Below are 18,043 nucleotides of genomic sequence, written 5' to 3' on the forward strand. Positions count from 1 at the left end.
TATTACTGTTGTCAAATATTTCAGGTTTTCACGGCTGGTAACATCATTAGGGTTTGTAGAATCTTTCGGGCTCAAGTGCCGTGTTCTACTGGAGAAAGTTTTTCTTACAGACGTTTCGTTCTCAGCTGCGGAGAACATCCTCAGTGGCGTTGCAGAGCGCCTGCTCCGGCTGCAACGCCACTGAGGATGTTCTCCGCAGCTGAGAACGAAACGTCTGGAAGGAAAACTTTCTCCAGTAGAACACGGCACTTGAGCCCGAAAAAGTCTACAAACCCTAATGATATTACTGTTGTATTGCTTTCGTATGCTCATGCTACTCAGATCAAAGGTTTGCTCAATTTGTTAATTTTACTATCCTGTCATTGAATCTTAGCGGCCCCGTGGCGCAGAGTGGTAAAGCAGCAGTACTGCAGTACTGTGGTCTGAACTCTGCTCATGACCTGAGTTTGATTCCGGCGGAAGCTGGGTTCAAGTAGCTGGCCCAAGGTTGATTCAGCCTGCCATCCTTCTGAGGATGCTGGGGGGAAAGCGTAAAAGACTGGGGAAGGCAATGGCAAGCCACCCTGTTACAAAGTCTGCCGTGAAAACGTTCTGAAAGCAACGTCACCCCAGAGTCGGAAACGACTGGTGCTTGCACAGGGGACCTTTCTTTTCACTGAATCTTAAATTTGTACCATTTTGCATTCTGAGCCACTGACTGCTAGCTATGCGTGGCTTTGCTCACCGTACCGGATTCCTCGTCTGATGAAGTGTGTTTAGAGAGCACACGAAAGCTGACGTTCTGAATAAAACTAAGTTGGTCTTAAAGGTGCCTCTTGACTCCTGGCTTTGGTCTCATATTCGGTCATCCTAGTGCTGGAAAAATGCTGAGTAGAAGCAGAGGCTACAGCGTGAGACACTTTGACCACTAGATGGTGCTCTAACACAACTTTCTGTGCTCCAGAACCCTCGAGCAACAGGCGTTTGCTGGAATGCTAGTAACAACAGTGTAGGGATTTGGAGTAATGTTCTGCCTTGGTTGCACATATACATTTATGGAGCACAGATCCTGAGCAAACCTCAATGCCATTTCTCCACTGGAACCCCTTTTTGGTTTCCATGTTGGAGGGTCCCCACACTGAACCTGGGACTTACAAGTTCACTGTATTCTGTTTTATTGTTAACCACAACCAGCCGTAAATATTCTCAAGATCATACCATCAAATTATGGAGAATGTGTACATTGTTGCTTTACACTTGTGTCCCGCCACTTCTTTGAAGACCATAGATTTATACCCCGCCCTTCTCTCTGAATCAGTCTCAGAGTGGCTTATAATCTCATTTATCTTCTTCCCCCACAACAGACACCCTGTGAGGTGGGTGGGGCTGAGAGGGCTCTCCCAGAAGCTGCCCTTTCAAGGACAACCTCTGCCAGAGCTATGGCTGACCCAAGGCCATGCCAGCAGGTACAAGTGGAGGACTGGGGAATCAAGCCTGGTTCTCCCAAATAAGAGTCTGTGCCCGTAACCATGACACCAAACTGGCTCTCTTACAATCACCTTCCCTTCCTCCCCCACAACAAACACCCTGTGAGGTAGGTGGGCTGAGAGAGCTCTGACAGAAGCTGCCCTTTCAAGGACAATTCTGCGAGAGCTACGGCTGACCCTCAGTCATTCCAGCAGGTGCAAGTGGAGGAGTGGGGAATCAAACCCGGCTCTCCCAGATAAGAATCCGCCCACTTCTCCACTACATCAAACTGGCTCTCTGTTTCCACTGCCGTATGTTCAGGTTGTCCTCTTGCAGTAGCATTTGTTTCAAAAGCATGTCTTAATTGCCTTTTCTCTGACTTCTCATGACATCTGACCCATTTCTTTGACTTGGCCTGACCCATTTCCGCGACTTTCCCGAAGGTGGCCACCATGACACGGAACTCGAGGGGAGGGGTCTAACTCAACATAAAACTCTCTAGGAAGCCGTAAAAGTAGGGAATGTTCTAAGTGAGGGACTACAAGGCGTGGCCTCCTCGGGGCCTTCTTCTCAGGGGCCCCGGCCGTGGTCCATATCCCGCCGCTTCCTCCACTGGAGCATCTTCAGAAGGCTGAGGCTGGCTTTGAAGAGCCGGTCGTGCTGGAAGACCATCTGGTGGAAGGCGTTGAGGGGCAGGACGCCGCTGGGATCGGCGTGCTTGAGGGTGGTGATGGGCGTGTAGAGGCTGTTCGTTTGGTACCGGAAGGGAGGCTTCTCGGACGTGATGATTTTCATGGCGTGCTGCCAGAAGGAGAAGAAGGCACAAGATTAAAAGCGCTGGTTACCGGGGAATATATGAGAATAATTTGGATTTTAAAAAAAGAACAGCTCCCTCCCCAATCCATGTACTAATGCAGGACTTTAGTAACAAACAAGGTAAGTACAACATTCTGCAGGGGGGAGTTCGATATAACTCCAGGGCAGCAAGAAATCTATGACATTAGATGAATTTCTCTCAGCTGTGCATGAAGAAAAGTCTATATAAAGTTGCCTTTCAATGGTATCTTGCTTTGGAAAGAGTTAGCATCATAGAGTTGGAAGGGACCTCTAGGGTCATCTAGTCCAACCCCCCGCACAATGCAGGAAACTCACATATACCTCCCCCTAAATTCACAGGATCTTCATTGCTGTCAGATAGCCATCTAGCCTTTGTTGAAAAACCTCCAAGGAAGGAGAGCCCACCACCTCCCGAGGAGGAAGCCTGTTCCACTGAGGAACTGCTCTAATGGTCAGAAATCATAGAATCCTAGAGTTGGAAGGGACCTCCAGGGTCATCTAGTCCAACCCCCTGCACAATGCAGGAAACTCACAAATCCCTCCCCCTAAATTCACAGGATCTTCATTGCTGTCAGATGGCCATCTAGCCTCTATTTAAAAACCTCCAAAGAAGGAGAGCCCACCACCTCCTGAGGAAGCCTGTTCCACCTAGGAATTGCTCTAACGGTCAGGAAGTTCTTCCTAATAGAAAGTTTAAAATATATATAACATTCTGCTCTTTATACAAACTTTCTCTGTATAAGAGAGCCAGTTTGGTGTAGTGGGAGAACTGGATTTGATTCCCTACTCCTCCACTTGCAGCTGCTGGAATGGCCTTGGGTCAGCCATAGCTCTGGCAGAGGTTGTCCTTGAAAGGGCAGCTGCTGTAAGAACTCTCTCAGCCCCACCCACCTCACAGGGTATCTGTTGTGGGGGAGAAAAATAAAGGAGATTGTGAGTCACTCTGAGATTCAGGGTGGAGGGCGGAATATAAATCCAATGTCGTCGTCGTCGTCTTCTTTGTAATTGGTGGAATTGTCTTTATATCCAGTTGTACCTGATAAATTATTTCAGTGATCCATATCATCGTACATTTTAAAACAGATTTCACTCCAAAAAAAAAAAAAGATGCTCAAAAGGATAACAGAAGTGCCAATTTCAGATGAATACCCGAAAGTGTTCCCCTCACATTCCCCCGTTTGCTCTAGGTCTACCCCAAAGACATGGGAAGATGCCCCATTATTTTTTCACTTTAGACTCCCCATTCCATCGTCGGACTTTTACTTTGGCACATTTAAATGCCTTCCCGTCAACAGCTCTATGGTAGGTTTAGACGGATACCTCTCCGAAATAGATTATGTTCATGTGAATTAGGAGTCCTTGATTCTATATCCCATATTATTTTAGAATGTCCTCTCCTGGCCTCACAACGTAGAGAATTTTTAGCTGAATATCTCCAACACAATGTATTTACTAAAAGGAAAATTCCATCCTACCTTTTAGAAGATGTTAATCCCCGTATTACTACATGTGTTGTGAACTAAAATTAAATCTAGGTATGCTTCTATATTTTAATTGCCGGGTGTCTACTCTTAATTAGTATTACTGGCTGCTATTTTAATTGATTGCTTATGTACTGTTCTTACTATATTTCAGGTCTTTGTACCTACTTTTGATTGTGAATCATTATTGGTCTTATGCCAATAAAGGTCTGAACTGAAGTGAACGGATGAGTTCGAGACAGCAAGAGGGGAAGAGAGTCAGAGGAAGACCTGGTTTGTTTCTCTGGTGCCTCTTCTCACAAACACAGGCTGGGGACAGGCTTCAAGGCCTCAAGAGCAGCTCAGAACTAGTATGCTGTGCATAAGCAAACCTCAGGGCGTTTTCGCACTTACCTTTTACTGGCGCGAACACCCTCCTCACGCCGGCGGATCTGCAAGGATTTCCCACCAGAAGCGCCGGCGCAGCCAAAAGAGCCGGAAGCTTCCGTCGCGGAGCCAGCTCAAACGTTTACCTGCTTCTTGGCGGTTTCCGTTTGAGCTGGCTCCGCGACGGAAGTTGCCGGCTCTTTTGGCTGCGCCGGCGCTTCTGGTGGGAAATCCCTGCAGATCCGCCGGCGTGAGGAGGGTGTTCGCGCCAGTAAAAGGTAAGTGCGAAAACGCCCTCAGTTTGGGCAGGAGCTCACAGAAGCAGAGCTCCGGAATGTCTACATTTTATTGTGCTCTTTCTTAGCCCCTCCCCCCAAATTACTTGCTTCTGGGCTCCATGGTTCAACCCCCTGATGAGAATTCTGCTGAACGCTAAGATCTGACAAACTTTCTAATATTTCCCCCCCCCCCACCCCCCAAAATGGAAAAATAACCAAAACCTATAAAGCAGACAGATGGAAATCTTCATCATACCACTGTGGCCACAGAGGAGAACATCATTTTAAAAGTGTAATGGGAGGAAGGTTTTATGATGACAGTTATAAATTCAAGAAGCATTTTAAGGTAGATGCTGAGGTGCTATAATTTAGTGCAATTTCTGGCGAAGTCAGGGGTTTGGAAAAGGAAAGGTCCCCTGTGCAAGCAGCAGTCGTTTCCAACTCTGGGGAGATGTTGCTTTCACAATGTTTTCACGGCAGACTTTTTACAAGGTGGTTTGCCCTTGCCTTCCCCAGTCCTCTACACTTCCCCCCCAGCAAGTTGGGTACTCTTTTGACCGACCTCGGAAGGATGGAAGGCTGAGTCAACCTGGATTCAGCTACCTGAACCCAGCTTCTGCCAGGATTGAACTCAGGTTGTGAGCAGAGGGCTCTGACTGCAGTACTGCAGCTTTACCAGTCTGCACCACGGGGCTCTTAAGGTAATGCACCAGTTGTTTCGGACTCTGGGGAGACGTTGCTTTCACAACGTTTTCATGGCAGACTTTTGACGGGGTGGTTTGCCATTGCCTTAGCGGCCCCGTGGCGCAGAATGGTAAAGCAGCAGTACTGTGGTCTGAACTCTCTGCTCACAACCTGAGTTCGATTCCGGTGGAAGCTGGATTCAGGTAGCTGGCTCGAGGTTGACTCAGCCTTCCATCCTTCCGAGGTCAGTAAAATGAGTGCCCAGCTTGCTGCGGGGAAAGTGTAGAGGACTGGGGAAGGCAGTGGCAAACTACCCCATAAAAAAGTCTGCCTTGAAAATGTTGTGAAAGCAACGTCACCCCAGAGTTGGAAACGACTGGTGCTTGCACAGGGGACCTTTCCTTTACTTGCCATTGCCTTCCCCAGTCTTTTATACTTTCCCCCCAGCAAGCTGGGTACTCCTTTGACCGACCTCGGAAGGATGGAAGGCTGAGTCAACCTGGAGCCAGCTACCTGAACCCAGCTTCCGCTGGGGATCGAACTCAGGTCGTGAGCAGAGAACTTGGACTGCAGCACTGCAGCTTTACCACTCTGCATGTGCAAATAAGTCGTGCTAGTGAGCTCTGGCATCTCTCCCCCTGCTTAGCTATTTGGGGTGGGGGCCAAGAGGGGTGGGAGAAGCATTTCTTGCCCTCCCTAGTTATTCTGGGATGAGGGAAGGAGGTGGGAAAGTCAGCCCGGTCCTAACCCTTGCTCTCCCCAGCTATGACTCCGCCAGGTCTTGAATTTAGCAGCACAGCTCCTGAACCTACCTTGTCCACTGAATAGGAGGTGCATCTGCATAACAATCCCTGTATTAGGAGAGCAGGCAGCCAGCCAGCCACCAGGGGCTTTGCCACGGCCCGAGCAGCCCTCGTTAACCCCTAGAGAAGCCCACGCCACCCTTTCTCCACTTCTGATGCGATTTTGGGCAGCGGGTGGCTTGCTGGCCTTGACTGTGGAGGGGGGGTGGCCCAGGAGAGCCCCAGGCAAGTGAGGCCTGCTTGGGCTGGCTGGATCTAGCCAGCCCAAGCAGGCCTCGCTTGCCCGGGGCTCTCCTTTTTTGCATCGGGTTGCTTTTGGCTGGTGGGAGGGGGTGGCATATGCTAATGGGTTATGCTACTGAGCTCCACCACCTGTTTTTCTACAAAACGACCCCTGGACTTCGCCAATCCCTCCCCCTTCCTGATCTGCCTAGGCACAGTCAAGCCAACAGGCACGGGCAAAAGCAGACACTTGGGTTGGCTCTTCAGAGCACTGCTAGGTGAGTTTCCCCCCACCAAGTGCAATTCGATCTGGAGTCAGGACTGACCTCGGCCACCTCTTCCGAAGACTGCCCCAGCGCGGTGAAGACGTCCTTGGAGTAGGCCATGTAGAGTCCCTTGAAGAGATCCTGCGTCTCTTTGTCCACCCCAGAGAGATCCAGGCTGTCCACCTCTTCGTAGAGCTTCCTCTCGAACTCTGATACGACCGGTCCCGGCTCAATTAAACTGATGCTGCGGGATCACAAGAACACAAACGAAGCTGCTTAAGACTGAATGAGACCCCCACCCCGCACCAAGATCAGTCTCGTCTACTCAGACTGGCAGCTGCTATCCAAGGTCTCAAGCAGAGAAAGGTCTTTCCCGTCCCCTCCTGCCTGGTCCTTTCTAACTGGAGATTCTGGGGACTGAACCTGGGACCTTCTGCATGCCAAGCAGGGGCTCTGCCACTGAGCCAGGATCTCAGGTCAAGGTCTTCCCCATCACTTCCTGTCTGGTCCTCTTAACCTAGAGATGCTGGGATTTGAACCTGGGACCTTCTGCATGCCAAGCAGAAATACCACTGAGCCACAGCCCCTCAATGAGCCCTCCCCATGTTCTAAATCAGGCCCTTGGTCCATCAAGGTCAGTCTTCTTTACTCAGACCGGCAGCGGCTCTCCAGGGGTCTTTCCCATCACCTCCTGCCTGGTCCTTTCAACTGGAGATGCCGGGGATTGAACCTGGGACCTTCTGCATGCCAAGCAGAGGCTCTGCCACTGAGCCAGGGTCTCAGGTCAAGGTCTTTCCCATCACCTCCTGCCTGGTCCTTTTAGCTGGAGATGCCGGGGATTGAACCTGGGACCTTCTGCATGCCAAGCAGAGGCTCTGCCACTGAGCCAGGGTCTCAGGTCAAGGTCTTTCCCATCACCTCCTGCCTGGTCCTTTTAACTGGAGATGCTGGGGATTGAACCTGGGACCTTCTGCATGCCAAGCAGAGGCTCTGCCACTGAGCCAGGGTCTCAGGTCAAGGTCTTTCCCATCCCCTCCTGCTTGGTCCTTTTAACTGGAGATGCTGGGGATCGAACCTGGGACCTCCTGAATGTTTAGACTCATGCATGCCAAAAATTGCAAGCCTCAGTTCCAGGAGAATAGTCACCTGAGGAAGAATTGTTATCGCAACACGCAAATTTCGCCTAGAGGACATGTTGCACTTCACATTGCTGCATGAGACAAGATATTTCTGTATTGCAGCCTTTTTTCAAACTTGGCATTTTGGACTCTCAAGATGGACTTTCTTATGATGGACTTGTTATCAATTGTTTATGTGCAATATATTGTGCTCAAAGCAATATTTTGCATGATTATGTTACATTAGAGAATAACCACGCAGAAAAGTTTTGGTGGTTATAGGTCTTGTATTTATTATAGCATGGTATCCTCCATGTGGTACCTGGATAGCACCTGATTTCTATGGTACATGTTTGTTTCCTTCTCCTACTGGTGCCAAAAAAATATTTTCCTCAACTTTCCCTATGCTGGTCTTACGAGGACTGTTATTCCCACCTTTTTTTTAAAAGTCTCCTTCTAGGCTAGTAGTACTGTATTTCTAGGCCAGTAGTGTTGAGAGGTGATAGGATCACCATCTTCAAGTCCTTGAAGGGCTGTCCTACAGAGGATGGTGTGGAATTGTTTTCTGTGGCTCCAGAAGGTAGGACCAGAACCAATGGGTTGAAATTAAATCAAAAGAGTTTCTGGCTCAACATTAGGAAGAACTTCCTGATCGTTAGAGCAATTCCTCAGTGGAACAGGCTTCCTCCTCGTTAGGTGGTGGGCTCTCCTTCCTTGGAGGTTTTTCAACAGAGGCTAGGTGGCCATCTGACAGCAATGAAGATCCTGTGAATTTAGGGGGAGGTGTTTGTGAGTTTCCTGCATTGTGCAGGGGGTTGGACTAGATGACCCTGGAGGTCCCTTCCAACTCTAGGATTCTATGACAGGGGAAGGCTTCTATACCCTGCTTGTTGGCCTTCCAGAAGAACTGGTTGGCCACTGTGTGAGTCAGGAAGCTGGACCCTCATTGTCTGATCCAGGTTTTAGAGAAGCTGCAGAGAGCCAAGGGAAAAGCGAGAGAGGCAATGGGGAACACAGCGCATGTGCAGAAAGGAGGAAGGGACGGGGCATTTAAGAACATGTCAGTGCTAAAGGACCACCTCTCCCCCCCCCCCCCCCGCCCAGCCGGGAGTGGCTGCAACTCACTTGACCCCAAACTTCAGAGCCTGGAGGGCCAGGCTCTCGCAGAATCCTTCCACAGCGAATTTGGAGGCGCAGTAGAAGTCGTTGAAGAAGAGGCCTGCAGGAAAAAAGGGCGTTGATGGAGAATCAACAACGGGGATGCTTTGCCCTTGCAAAGTTCAGAAGCCAGCTTGTAACAATGCTGTGCAGAATCTCAGAAGGCAGAGAAAAGCTGCTGGAATAAAACTCCACACAGCCCTTTCCCCCCACCCCGGAACACGCAGCGGTATGATGGCATTGCTGGAGGGTGGCGTTCATTCGCAGCAGACTTGCAGCGACAACCGACGGGTTTCAAGACAAGAGGCGTTCAGAGGTGAGTTTTGCCATGGTCTGCCCATGCCCAGCACCAAAGTCCACCCCCCCCACCGCCACCGCCCCCCACCGGCCAAAAGCAAACCAATGCAAGAAAGGAGAGCCCCAGGCAACTGAGGCCTGCAAGCGAGCCAAAGTTCGAGTCTGGCCATAACCTTTTGCACTCTTCCTCAGATACGATGAAATGGAAGTGACCAGTCCATACATATAGGTGCAGGATGAGCAGTGAATTCGAATGCAGCATAGTGAAAATGCAAACAAGACTAACACGCTTGGTTTGTATGGTTCCCAGGGGTCGTTTTGTAGAGAAATAGGTGGTGGAGCTCATTAGCATAGCTCATTAGCATATGCAGCCACCCCCCACCAGTCAAAAGCAACCCGACACAAGGAAGGAGAGCCCTGGGTGAGCGAGGCCTGCTTGGGCTGGCTAGTTGATCCAGCCAGCCCAAGCAGGCCTCGCTCACCCGGGGCTCTCCTTGGACACCTCCACCCCCCCAAGTCAAAAGGCCAGCAAGCCATCCGTCACCCAAAATCACATAAGAAGTGGAGAAAGGGTGGTGTGGGCTTCTTCAGGGGTTAATGAGGGCTGTTGGGGGCGTGGCAAAGCCCCTGGTGGCTGGTAGGCTGTCCGCTCTCATCATCCAGGGATTGTTATGCAGCTGCACCCGCTATTCAATGGCCAGCCAGCCAGCCAGCCACCAGGGGCTTTGCCATGCCCCCAACAGCCCTCATTAACCCCTGAAGAAGCCCACACCACCCTTTCTCCACTTCTTATGTGATTTTGGGTGATGGGTGGCTTGCTGGCCTTTTGACTGGGGGGGGGGGGTGGCCAAGGAGAGCCCCAGGTGAGTGAGGCCTGCTTGGGCTGGCTGGATCAACTAGCCAGCCAAAGGAAGAGGGGGAACCCTCAGAAAGGTTCAGGAGCTGCATTCCTGCTGAATCTGAGGTCTGCCCCCCCCCCGTCTGCTCACCTTGGAGCCCCAAGACGCTGCTCATCACCACAATGTGGCCCTCACGTCGCCGCTTCATGTCGGGGTAGATCTCACGAATCAGGCGCACCGCTCCGAAGAAATTGGTGTCGAAGAGGCGCTGGACGGCAGCCATGCTGTGACTCTCCACTGGGCCGATCATGCCCACGCCGGCATTGCTCACTGCAAAGGAAGGTGGGGACTGGTTGCAGCCGCTTGTCAAAAAGGTCTTTTCCGTCAGCACCGAGGCAGAGAGGAGAGGCTGACTTCTGCAGCTCAGCTCAGCTCAGCACACACACACACACACACAACACCCATGTCCTATTGCATCAGGTATAAATGGGGAACAAGCACGCTTGCTCCGTCCTTTGCAATTCTGGGCTTGCCTCAAAAAAGGGCAATCTGCCACACCAAAGGATCAGTCTGCGGAACAAAACTGGCAGGCTCGGAAGTTTCCAAATGCATAGAGATTTGCGGTCTGCTTACAGTGCAGCTTTCACTCGGCGGCTGGAGGAAAACCGGAAATAAGATAATCCTCAGCGCACGGTCAGCCTGACCCACCACTAACAGAGCAAACAATGGCAACACAGTATAAACAGAAATCTTAAAAAAAAAAGGAGTCAGTTTGGTGTAGTGGTTAAGTGCGCGGACTTAACCACGGGGAGAACGGAGTTTGATTCCCCAGTCCTCCACTTGTACCTGCTGGAATGGCCTTGGGTCAGCCAGAGCTCTCGCAGGAGTTGTCCTTGAAAGGGCAGCTGCTGAGAGAGCCCTCTCCAGCCCCACCCACCTCACAGGGTGTCTGTTGTGGGGGAGGAAGGGAAAGGAGATTGTGAGCCGCTCTGAGACCCTGTCCTTGCAAGGGCAGCTGCTGGGAGAGCCCCCTCAGCCCCACCCACCTCACAGGGTGTCTGTTGTTGGGGAGGAAGATAAAGGAGATTGTGAGCCGCTCTGAGACTCTTCGGAGTGGAGGGCGGGATATAAATCCAATATCATCATCTTCTTCTTCTTCTCTCAGCCCCACTCACCTCACAGGGTGTCTGTTGTGGGGGAGGAAGGGAAAGGAGATTGTGAGCCGCTCTGAGACTCTTCGGAGTGGAGGGCGGGATATAAATCCAATATCATCTTCTTCTACTCAGAAGCAAATTTCAAGTCCTTCCACTAATGTCGGCTTCCGAAGGAGAAAATCTTGCCTTCACGCTATCAATTGAAATATACAATACAGGCGTTTGTGAGAAGCCGGTCTGAGGGCCTTTGTCAGTTGGCTTGTGAAGAAGCTGCAAATGCAGTGGAATGCGATTTAAGCCAGTGATTGCGTGAAGGCAAGATTTTCTCCTTCGGAAGCCGACATCAGTGGAAGGACTCCGTTCAAATTCACTTCTGAGTAGTAGTACTCCTTATAGACGTTTTGGAATTTTCCGGAGTCATCCTTGGGAACTGCGTTTTTGTTTGGGCCTTTATACTCTCTCTGTGATTTATGTCTTTGGAAAAAGGCCAACGCCATGCTGGGAATTATTAGGAAGGGAATGGAAAACAAATCAGCCAGTATCATAATGCCCCTGTATAAATCGATGGTGCGGTCTCATTTGGAATACTGCGTACAATTCTGGTCACCGTGCCTCAAAAAGGATATTATAGCATTGGAGAAAGTCCAGAAAAGGGCAACTAGAATGATTAAAGGTTTGGAACAATTTCCCTATGAAGAAAGGTTAAAACGCTTGGGGCTCTTTAGCTTGGAGAAACGTCGACTGCGGGGTGACATGATAGAGGTTTACAAGATTATGCATGGGATGGAGAAAGTAGAGAAAGAAGTCCTTTTCTCCCTTTCTCACAATACAAAAACTCGAGGGCATTCAATGAAATTGCTGAGCAGGCAGATTAAAACGGATAAAAGGAAGTCCTTCTTCACCCAAAGAGTGATTAACATGTGGAATTCACTGCCACAGGAGGTGGTGGCGGCTACAAGCATAGGCAGTTTTAAGAGGGGATTGGATAAAAATATGGAGCAGAGGTCCATCAGTGGCTATTAGCCACAGTGTGTGTGTGTGTGTATATATATATAGATTGGCCACATGGCTTCTCTTATGTTCTAATGAATTTTGGATGCTTTTGCACAATGTAAGATATAGATTTTTGTAAATTTGTCAAACAGTGTCATGTATTTCTGACAGTTGTTTTTTAGATTTCTGACCCACCACCAAGGCTGCAAGAATTTAGCCTGACTGTGGGAACTTTATCTACTTCCAACTACTTTGCCCCTTCCAACTCTGTGATTCTATTAAGCAGCAGCTGGACAAACACTTGGGAAGGATACTGTAGGCTAGGGGTGGCCAAACTGTGGCTCTTTCAAACATATTCTGTAGCTCTCATTGGAGAAGGCATTTCGCTCTTTAAATCACTTCTCCAAGCCAAGGCTGTCAGGAGCCCTGAGGAGAGGGAGCTGGAAGAGTTAACAAACCAGGAAGAGCCGACAGCTTGCCCATCAATCACAGCTTCCACATTCCAGGCACCCACGCCTGTTGACAATCAGTTTCCTCCAGGTTCTCCCCCTCCCATCTCAAGAATGCACACCCGTCTTCAACAGATGCTGGCAGAGCACAGACGAGCAGCACGCCAAGGTTTCAGATCTATTAGCCCTGAATACAAGGATAACTACGGCCACCCAAAGAGCCAGCTGATTTAGGCTCCCATATGACTCACGCCCGGGACTTGGCGACCTTGTGGAGTTAACAAGTCGATTCTCTGGCTTGCATCCATGCTCCTTCCTGATTCCAGATCCTGACCGGTTTGAATTCCTTGGCACCCTGATCCTTTGGCTCTGGACACTGACCTCTCCTTCTGGTTTGCAAGTTTGCTGTGGTGACTCGGATCCTGACTGACTCCTTAAACTTTGACTTCGGACCAGTTTTAGACTCCCTCCTGCCTGTGCCCTGAGACATGACTAAGGCAGCCAGCGGCTTGGAGAACGCATCTAAAGTTGCTTTCTTTCCAACTCTCCCTCCCTTCTCCCTCCCTCTTATATTTGCTTTCTTTCCACCTTTCTTTCCATTTTTTCTCCCTCACTCCCTTGTGGCTCTCAAACATCTTGACGTTCATGTCTTTCAGCTCTCAAACATCTGATGTTTATTCTGTGTGGCTCTTATGTGAAGCAAGATTCGCCACCCTTGCGCTAGGCTGATCCTGCATTGGGCAGGGGGTTGGACTAGAAGGCCTCTATGACTCCTTCCAACTCGGTGATGCTATGATTCTACTTCCTTCCCAAAGTGGCCAATATTGTTCTCCTCTCTTTCATTTTATCTTCACCACAACAGCCCTGTGAGGTAGGCCAGGCTGCACTGTGTGACTGGCCCAAGATCACCTAGTGAGCTTCCATGACAGAGAGCAGGGATTTGAACTAGAGACTCCTGGATCCTAGTCTAACACTCATAGAATGATAGAATCCTAGAGTTGGAAGGGACCCCCAAGGTCATCTAATCCAACCCCCTGCACAATGCAGGAAACTCACAAACACCCCCTCCTAAATTCACAGGATCTTCATTGCCGTCAGATGGCCATCTAGCCTCTGTTGAAAAACCTCCAAGGAAGGAGAGCCCACCACCTCCCGAGGAGGAAGCCTGTTCCACTGAGGAACCGCTCTAATGGTCAGGAAGTTCTTCCTCATGTTGAGCTGGAAACTATTTTTTGATTTAATTTCAATTCATTGGTTCTGGTCCGACCTTCTGGGGCCACAGAAAACAATTCCACACCATCCTCAGGGGTGGCCAACGGTAGCTCTCCAGATGTTTTTTGCCTACAACTCCTATCAGCCCCAGCCAGCATGGCCAATGCTGGTGTTTGTTGTGGGGGAGTGTTTGTTGTGGGGGAGGAAGGGACAGTGATTGTAAGAGAGCCAGTTTGGTGCAGGGGTTAAGTGTACGGACTCTTATCTGGGAGTACCGGGTTTGATTCCCCACTCCTCCACTTGCAGCTGCTGGAATGGCCTTGGGTCAGCCATAGCTCTCTTATCTGGGAGAACCGGGTTTGATTCCCCCCTCCTCCACTTGCAGCTGCTGGAATGGCCTTGGGTCAGCCATAGCTCTGGCAGAGGTTGTCCTTGAAAGGGCAGCTGCTGTGAGAGCCCTCTCCAGCCCCACCCACCTCACAGGGTGTCTGTTGTTGGGGGAGGAAGGGAAAGGAGATTGAACATATGAAGCTGCCTTATACTGAATCAGACCCTTGGTCCATCAAAGTCAGTATTGTCTACTCAGACTGGCAGCGGCTCTCCAGGGTCTCAAGCTGAGGGTTTTCACACCTATTTGCCTGGACCCTTTTAGCTGAAGATGCTGGGGATTGAACCTGGGACCTTCTGCTTACCAAGCAGATGCTCTACCACTGAGCCACCATCCCTCCCCAATTGTGAGATTGTGAGCCGCTCTTAGTGGAGGGCGGGATATAAATCCAATATCATCATCTTCTTCTTCTACTCCAACCACTACACCACTATAAGCTCTATTGCCAATACTGGCCACAGTGGCTTCGCCCAGGGGCTGGCAAATACGATTCTGGACTGGTCCCAGCGATGGAATTTTATAGCACAACAGGACTGAGAAGAAAATAAAGTATGCTCATCCACGAACAAAGCGGGTGGATTTCTTGAAACCAGGAATGAAATTCTAGCAGGAGCTCCTTTGCATATTGGGCCACACACCCCTGATGTAGCCAATCCTCCAAGAGCTTACAAGGCTCTTTCTTGTAAGCTCTTGGAGGATTGGCTACATCAGTGGGGTGTGGCCTAATATGCAAAGGAGCTCCTGCTAGAATTCTACCCCTACTTGGAACTATGAAACGAGAGGAAAGGCTTCCCTACCGAGCACGTCCACCTTGCGTTGGGGGATGCTCTCCACGCAGCGCCGGATGGACTGCTCACTGCCCACGTCCAGCTCCTTGATTTCCAGCGTCTTGTCCAAGGCAGGCCCGGCTTCCCGCTCCAGGGCTTCTCTCTTCTCCAGATTCCTCATCGTGGCGATAACTGAGGAGAGAAAGGAAAAGCAATTACAGGATGCCTCCCTACTCCAGCCAAGGGGTCACCTTGGGAATACTGAAGGTCAGGGCAACTGGCGGGGTTGACGTCTTGTCTAGATAAGACACACAAACGAAGGATTCCAGAACATTCACGGCTCAAGCCAAGGGTTTGTTAATGTTGCTCGGGCACATGTTCGGTTCTATTAAACTGAGTATCTTGACCAGGGTGGGGAAGAGAGGATCTTACCCCTGAGAGATCACAGCCTCAGGGTTTGGGTCCATCGTCTTGATCCAGAAGGGCTCTTCTTATGAAGGCTTCAGCCTCTCTGCCCTGTTGTTGGCCCTCCAGAGGAACCGGTTGGCCCCTGTGTGAGACAGGAGGCTGGACTAGATGGACCCTCCCTTGTCTGATCCAGCAGGGCTCTTCTGATGTTCTTCTCAGGGGAAGGCCTCAGCCTCTCTGCCCTGTTGTTGGCCCTCCAGAGGAACTGGTTGGCCACTGTGTGAGACAGGAGGCTGGACTAGATGAACCCTCCCTGGTCTGACCCAGCAGGGCTCTTCTGATGTTCTTCTCAGGGGAAGGCCTCGGCCTCTCTGCCCTGTTGTTGGCCCTTCAGAGGAACTGGCTGGCCACTGTGTGAGACAGGAGGCTGGACTAGATGGACCCTCCCTGGTCTGATCCAACAGGGCTCTTCTGATGTTCTTCTCAGGGGAAGGCCTCGGCCTCTCTGCCCTGTTGTTGGCCCTTCAGAGGAACTGGCTGGCCACTTTGTGAGACAGGAGGCTGGACTAGATGGACCCTCCCTGGTCTGATCCAGCAGGGCTCTTCTGATGTTCTTCTCAGGGGAAGGCCTCAGCCTCTCTGCCCTGTTGTTGGCCCTCCAGAGGAACTGGTTGGCCACTGTGAGACAGGAGGCTGGACTAGATGGACCCTCCCTGGTCTGATCCAGCAGGGCTCTTCTGATGTTCTTCTCAGGGGAAGGCCTCGGCCTCTCTGCCCTGTTGTTGGCCCTTCAGAGGAACTGGCTGGCCACTGTGTGAGACAGGAGGCTGGACTAGATGGACCCTCCCTGGTCTGACCCAGCAGGGCTCTTCTGATGTTATTCTCAGGGGAAGGCCTCGGCCTCTCTACCCTGTTGTGGGCCCTCCGGAGAAACTGGTTGGCCACTGTGTGAGACAGGAGGCTGGACTAGATGGACACACAGTGGTCTGATCCAGCAGGGCTCTTCTGAGGTTCTTCTCAGGGGAAGGCCTCGGCCTCTCTGCCCTGTTGTTGGCCCTCCAGAGGAACTGGCTGGCCTCTGTGTGAGACAGGAGGCTGGACTAGATGGACCCTCCCTGGTCTGATTCAGGAGGGCTCTTCTGATGTTCTTCTCAGGGGAAGGCCTTGGCCTCTGTGTCCTGTTGTTGGCCCTTCAGAGGAACTGGCTGGCCACTGTGTGAGACAGGAGGCTGGACTAGATGGACCCTCACTGGTCTGAGCCAGCAGGGCTCTTCTGATGTTATTCTCAGGGGAAGGCCTCGGCCTCCCTACCCTGTTGTGGGCCCTCCGGAGAAACTGGTTGGCCACTGTGTGAGACAGGAGGCTGGACTAGATGGACACACAGTGGTCTGATCCAGCAGGGCTCTTCTGAGGTTCTTCTCAGGGGAAGGCCTCGGCCTCTCTGCCCTGTTGTTGGCCCTCCAGAGGAACTGGCTGGCCTCTGTGTGAGACAGGAGGCTGGACTAGATGGACCCTCCCTGGTCTGATTCAGGAGGGCTCTTCTGATGTTCTTCTCAGGGGAAGGCCTTGGCCTCTGTGTCCTGTTGTTGGCCCTTCAGAGGAACTGGCTGGCCACTGTGTGAGACAGGAGGCTGGACTAGATGGACCCTCCCTGGTCTGATTCAGGAGGGCTCTTCTGATGTCCTTCTCAGGGGAAGGCCTCGGCCTCTCTGCCCTGTTGTTGGCCCTCCAGAGGAACTGGCTGGCCTCTGTGTGAGACAGGAGGCTAGATTAGATGGGCTCTGACTCATCTGATCCAACAGAGCTCTCCTAACCTTCTTTTGAATGTGTTCATTATAGCTGCCTCTGTGCCTCATCTTCCCATCAGAAAGGCTGGATACAAGGGCCCAACACAATGGGAGACTCAGGAACGAAGCCTGGGGCTTGTTCTGCTTCTCACAAGACCCCCCCACTCCCCACCCCCTCCTCTGGCTCTGCACTCCCCTTCTTCACCTCGGAAGCGCTTCAGCTCATCTCTGGCCAGGCGCACGGCCAGTGCTTGCCCGATGCCAGATGAGCAGCCAGTCAGCAGCACGTTCCGGACGGCCATCCTGCACCTGGGGAAGGGAAGGGAAAAGGAAAGTGAGAGGTGGTCCCCAGGAAGAACTGGGCTGGACATTCGACAGAGAGCCGCTTTGAAGTAGGATGAACCCAACCCCCCACCCCACCGCCACCATGAATTCAGGAGGAAGCCCAGGAAAGTCTCTCTCTCCCTCTTTCTGTCTCTGTGTCTCTCCCTCTTTCTGTCTCTCTCTCTGTGTCTCTTTCCCTCTTTCTGTCTCTCTCTCCCTCTTTCTGTCTCTGTCTCTCTCCCTCTCTCTGTGTGTCTCTCCCTTTTTCTGTCTCTCTCTCTCTCTCCCTCTTTCTGTCTCTCTCTTTCTGTGTCTGTCTCTCTCTCTTTCTCTGTGTGTGTGTGTTGTTCTTAAAGGTGCAATTGACCTATTTTGTTCTACTACTTCAGACCAACACGGCTATTTGGATCTGTGTGTCTCTGTCTGTCTTTCTCCCTCTGTCTCTGTGTCTCTCTCTCCCCCTCTGTGTGTGTGTGTCTCTCTCTCCCTCTCTGTGTCTCTGTCTCTTTCTCTCCGTTCATTCTCTTTTTTAAATTAAAGTTAAAAAAACCCCCGATATACAAGGGCAGTCAAATATTCACAAAATCTTAACCCTTTAAATTCCCCCTCTCCCCCCATACAAAAACACAACTATATCATTATCCTAGGATCAGATTCAGACAGGCAAAGTTCAAGAAGTAGATACAATATGATCAACATAAAAAGATGCAAAATAAACTGCCTACCTAGAAAATACCTAATGACACATTCGAAAGAGGCTCCGCTG

The 18,043-nt window shown here is 50.9% G+C and overlaps 1 protein-coding gene across 1 annotated transcript; it reads right to left on the minus strand.

The window, feature by feature from the left end:
- Positions 1-1,137: 1,137 nt before the first annotated feature.
- On the minus strand, positions 1,138-17,299 carry LOC132581419 (retinol dehydrogenase 8-like). The gene is made up of 6 exons (XM_060252662.1): positions 17,159-17,299; positions 14,789-14,950; positions 9,946-10,125; positions 8,627-8,720; positions 6,444-6,627; positions 1,138-2,247 (listed from the first exon to the last, which is right to left on the minus strand). Exons 1-6 carry the CDS (start codon positions 17,253-17,255, stop codon positions 2,017-2,019), a joined length of 948 nt encoding a protein of 315 aa, XP_060108645.1. The 5' UTR covers positions 17,256-17,299; the 3' UTR covers positions 1,138-2,016.
- Between the last annotated feature and the right edge of the window lie 744 nt (positions 17,300-18,043).

The sequence above is a fragment of the Heteronotia binoei genome, chromosome 13 (assembly GCF_032191835.1).
Source record: "Heteronotia binoei isolate CCM8104 ecotype False Entrance Well chromosome 13, APGP_CSIRO_Hbin_v1, whole genome shotgun sequence".
NCBI classification, from domain to species: Eukaryota; Metazoa; Chordata; class Lepidosauria; order Squamata; family Gekkonidae; genus Heteronotia; species Heteronotia binoei.

Excerpts from the sequence above, each read along its gene's own strand:
- LOC132581419 (XM_060252662.1), bottom strand. The coding sequence starts at position 17,255 with ATGGCCGTCCGGAACGTGCTGCTGACTGGCTGCTCATCTGGCATCGGG. Across the intron at positions 10,126-14,788 it reads ACGCAAGGTGGACGTGCTCG|TGAGCAATGCCGGCGTGGGC; the intron begins GTAGGGAAGCCT and ends CTTCCTTTGCAG. Across the intron at positions 2,248-6,443 it reads CTTCGGAAGAGGTGGCCGAG|CACGCCATGAAAATCATCAC; the intron begins GTCAGTCCTGAC and ends TCCTTCTGGCAG.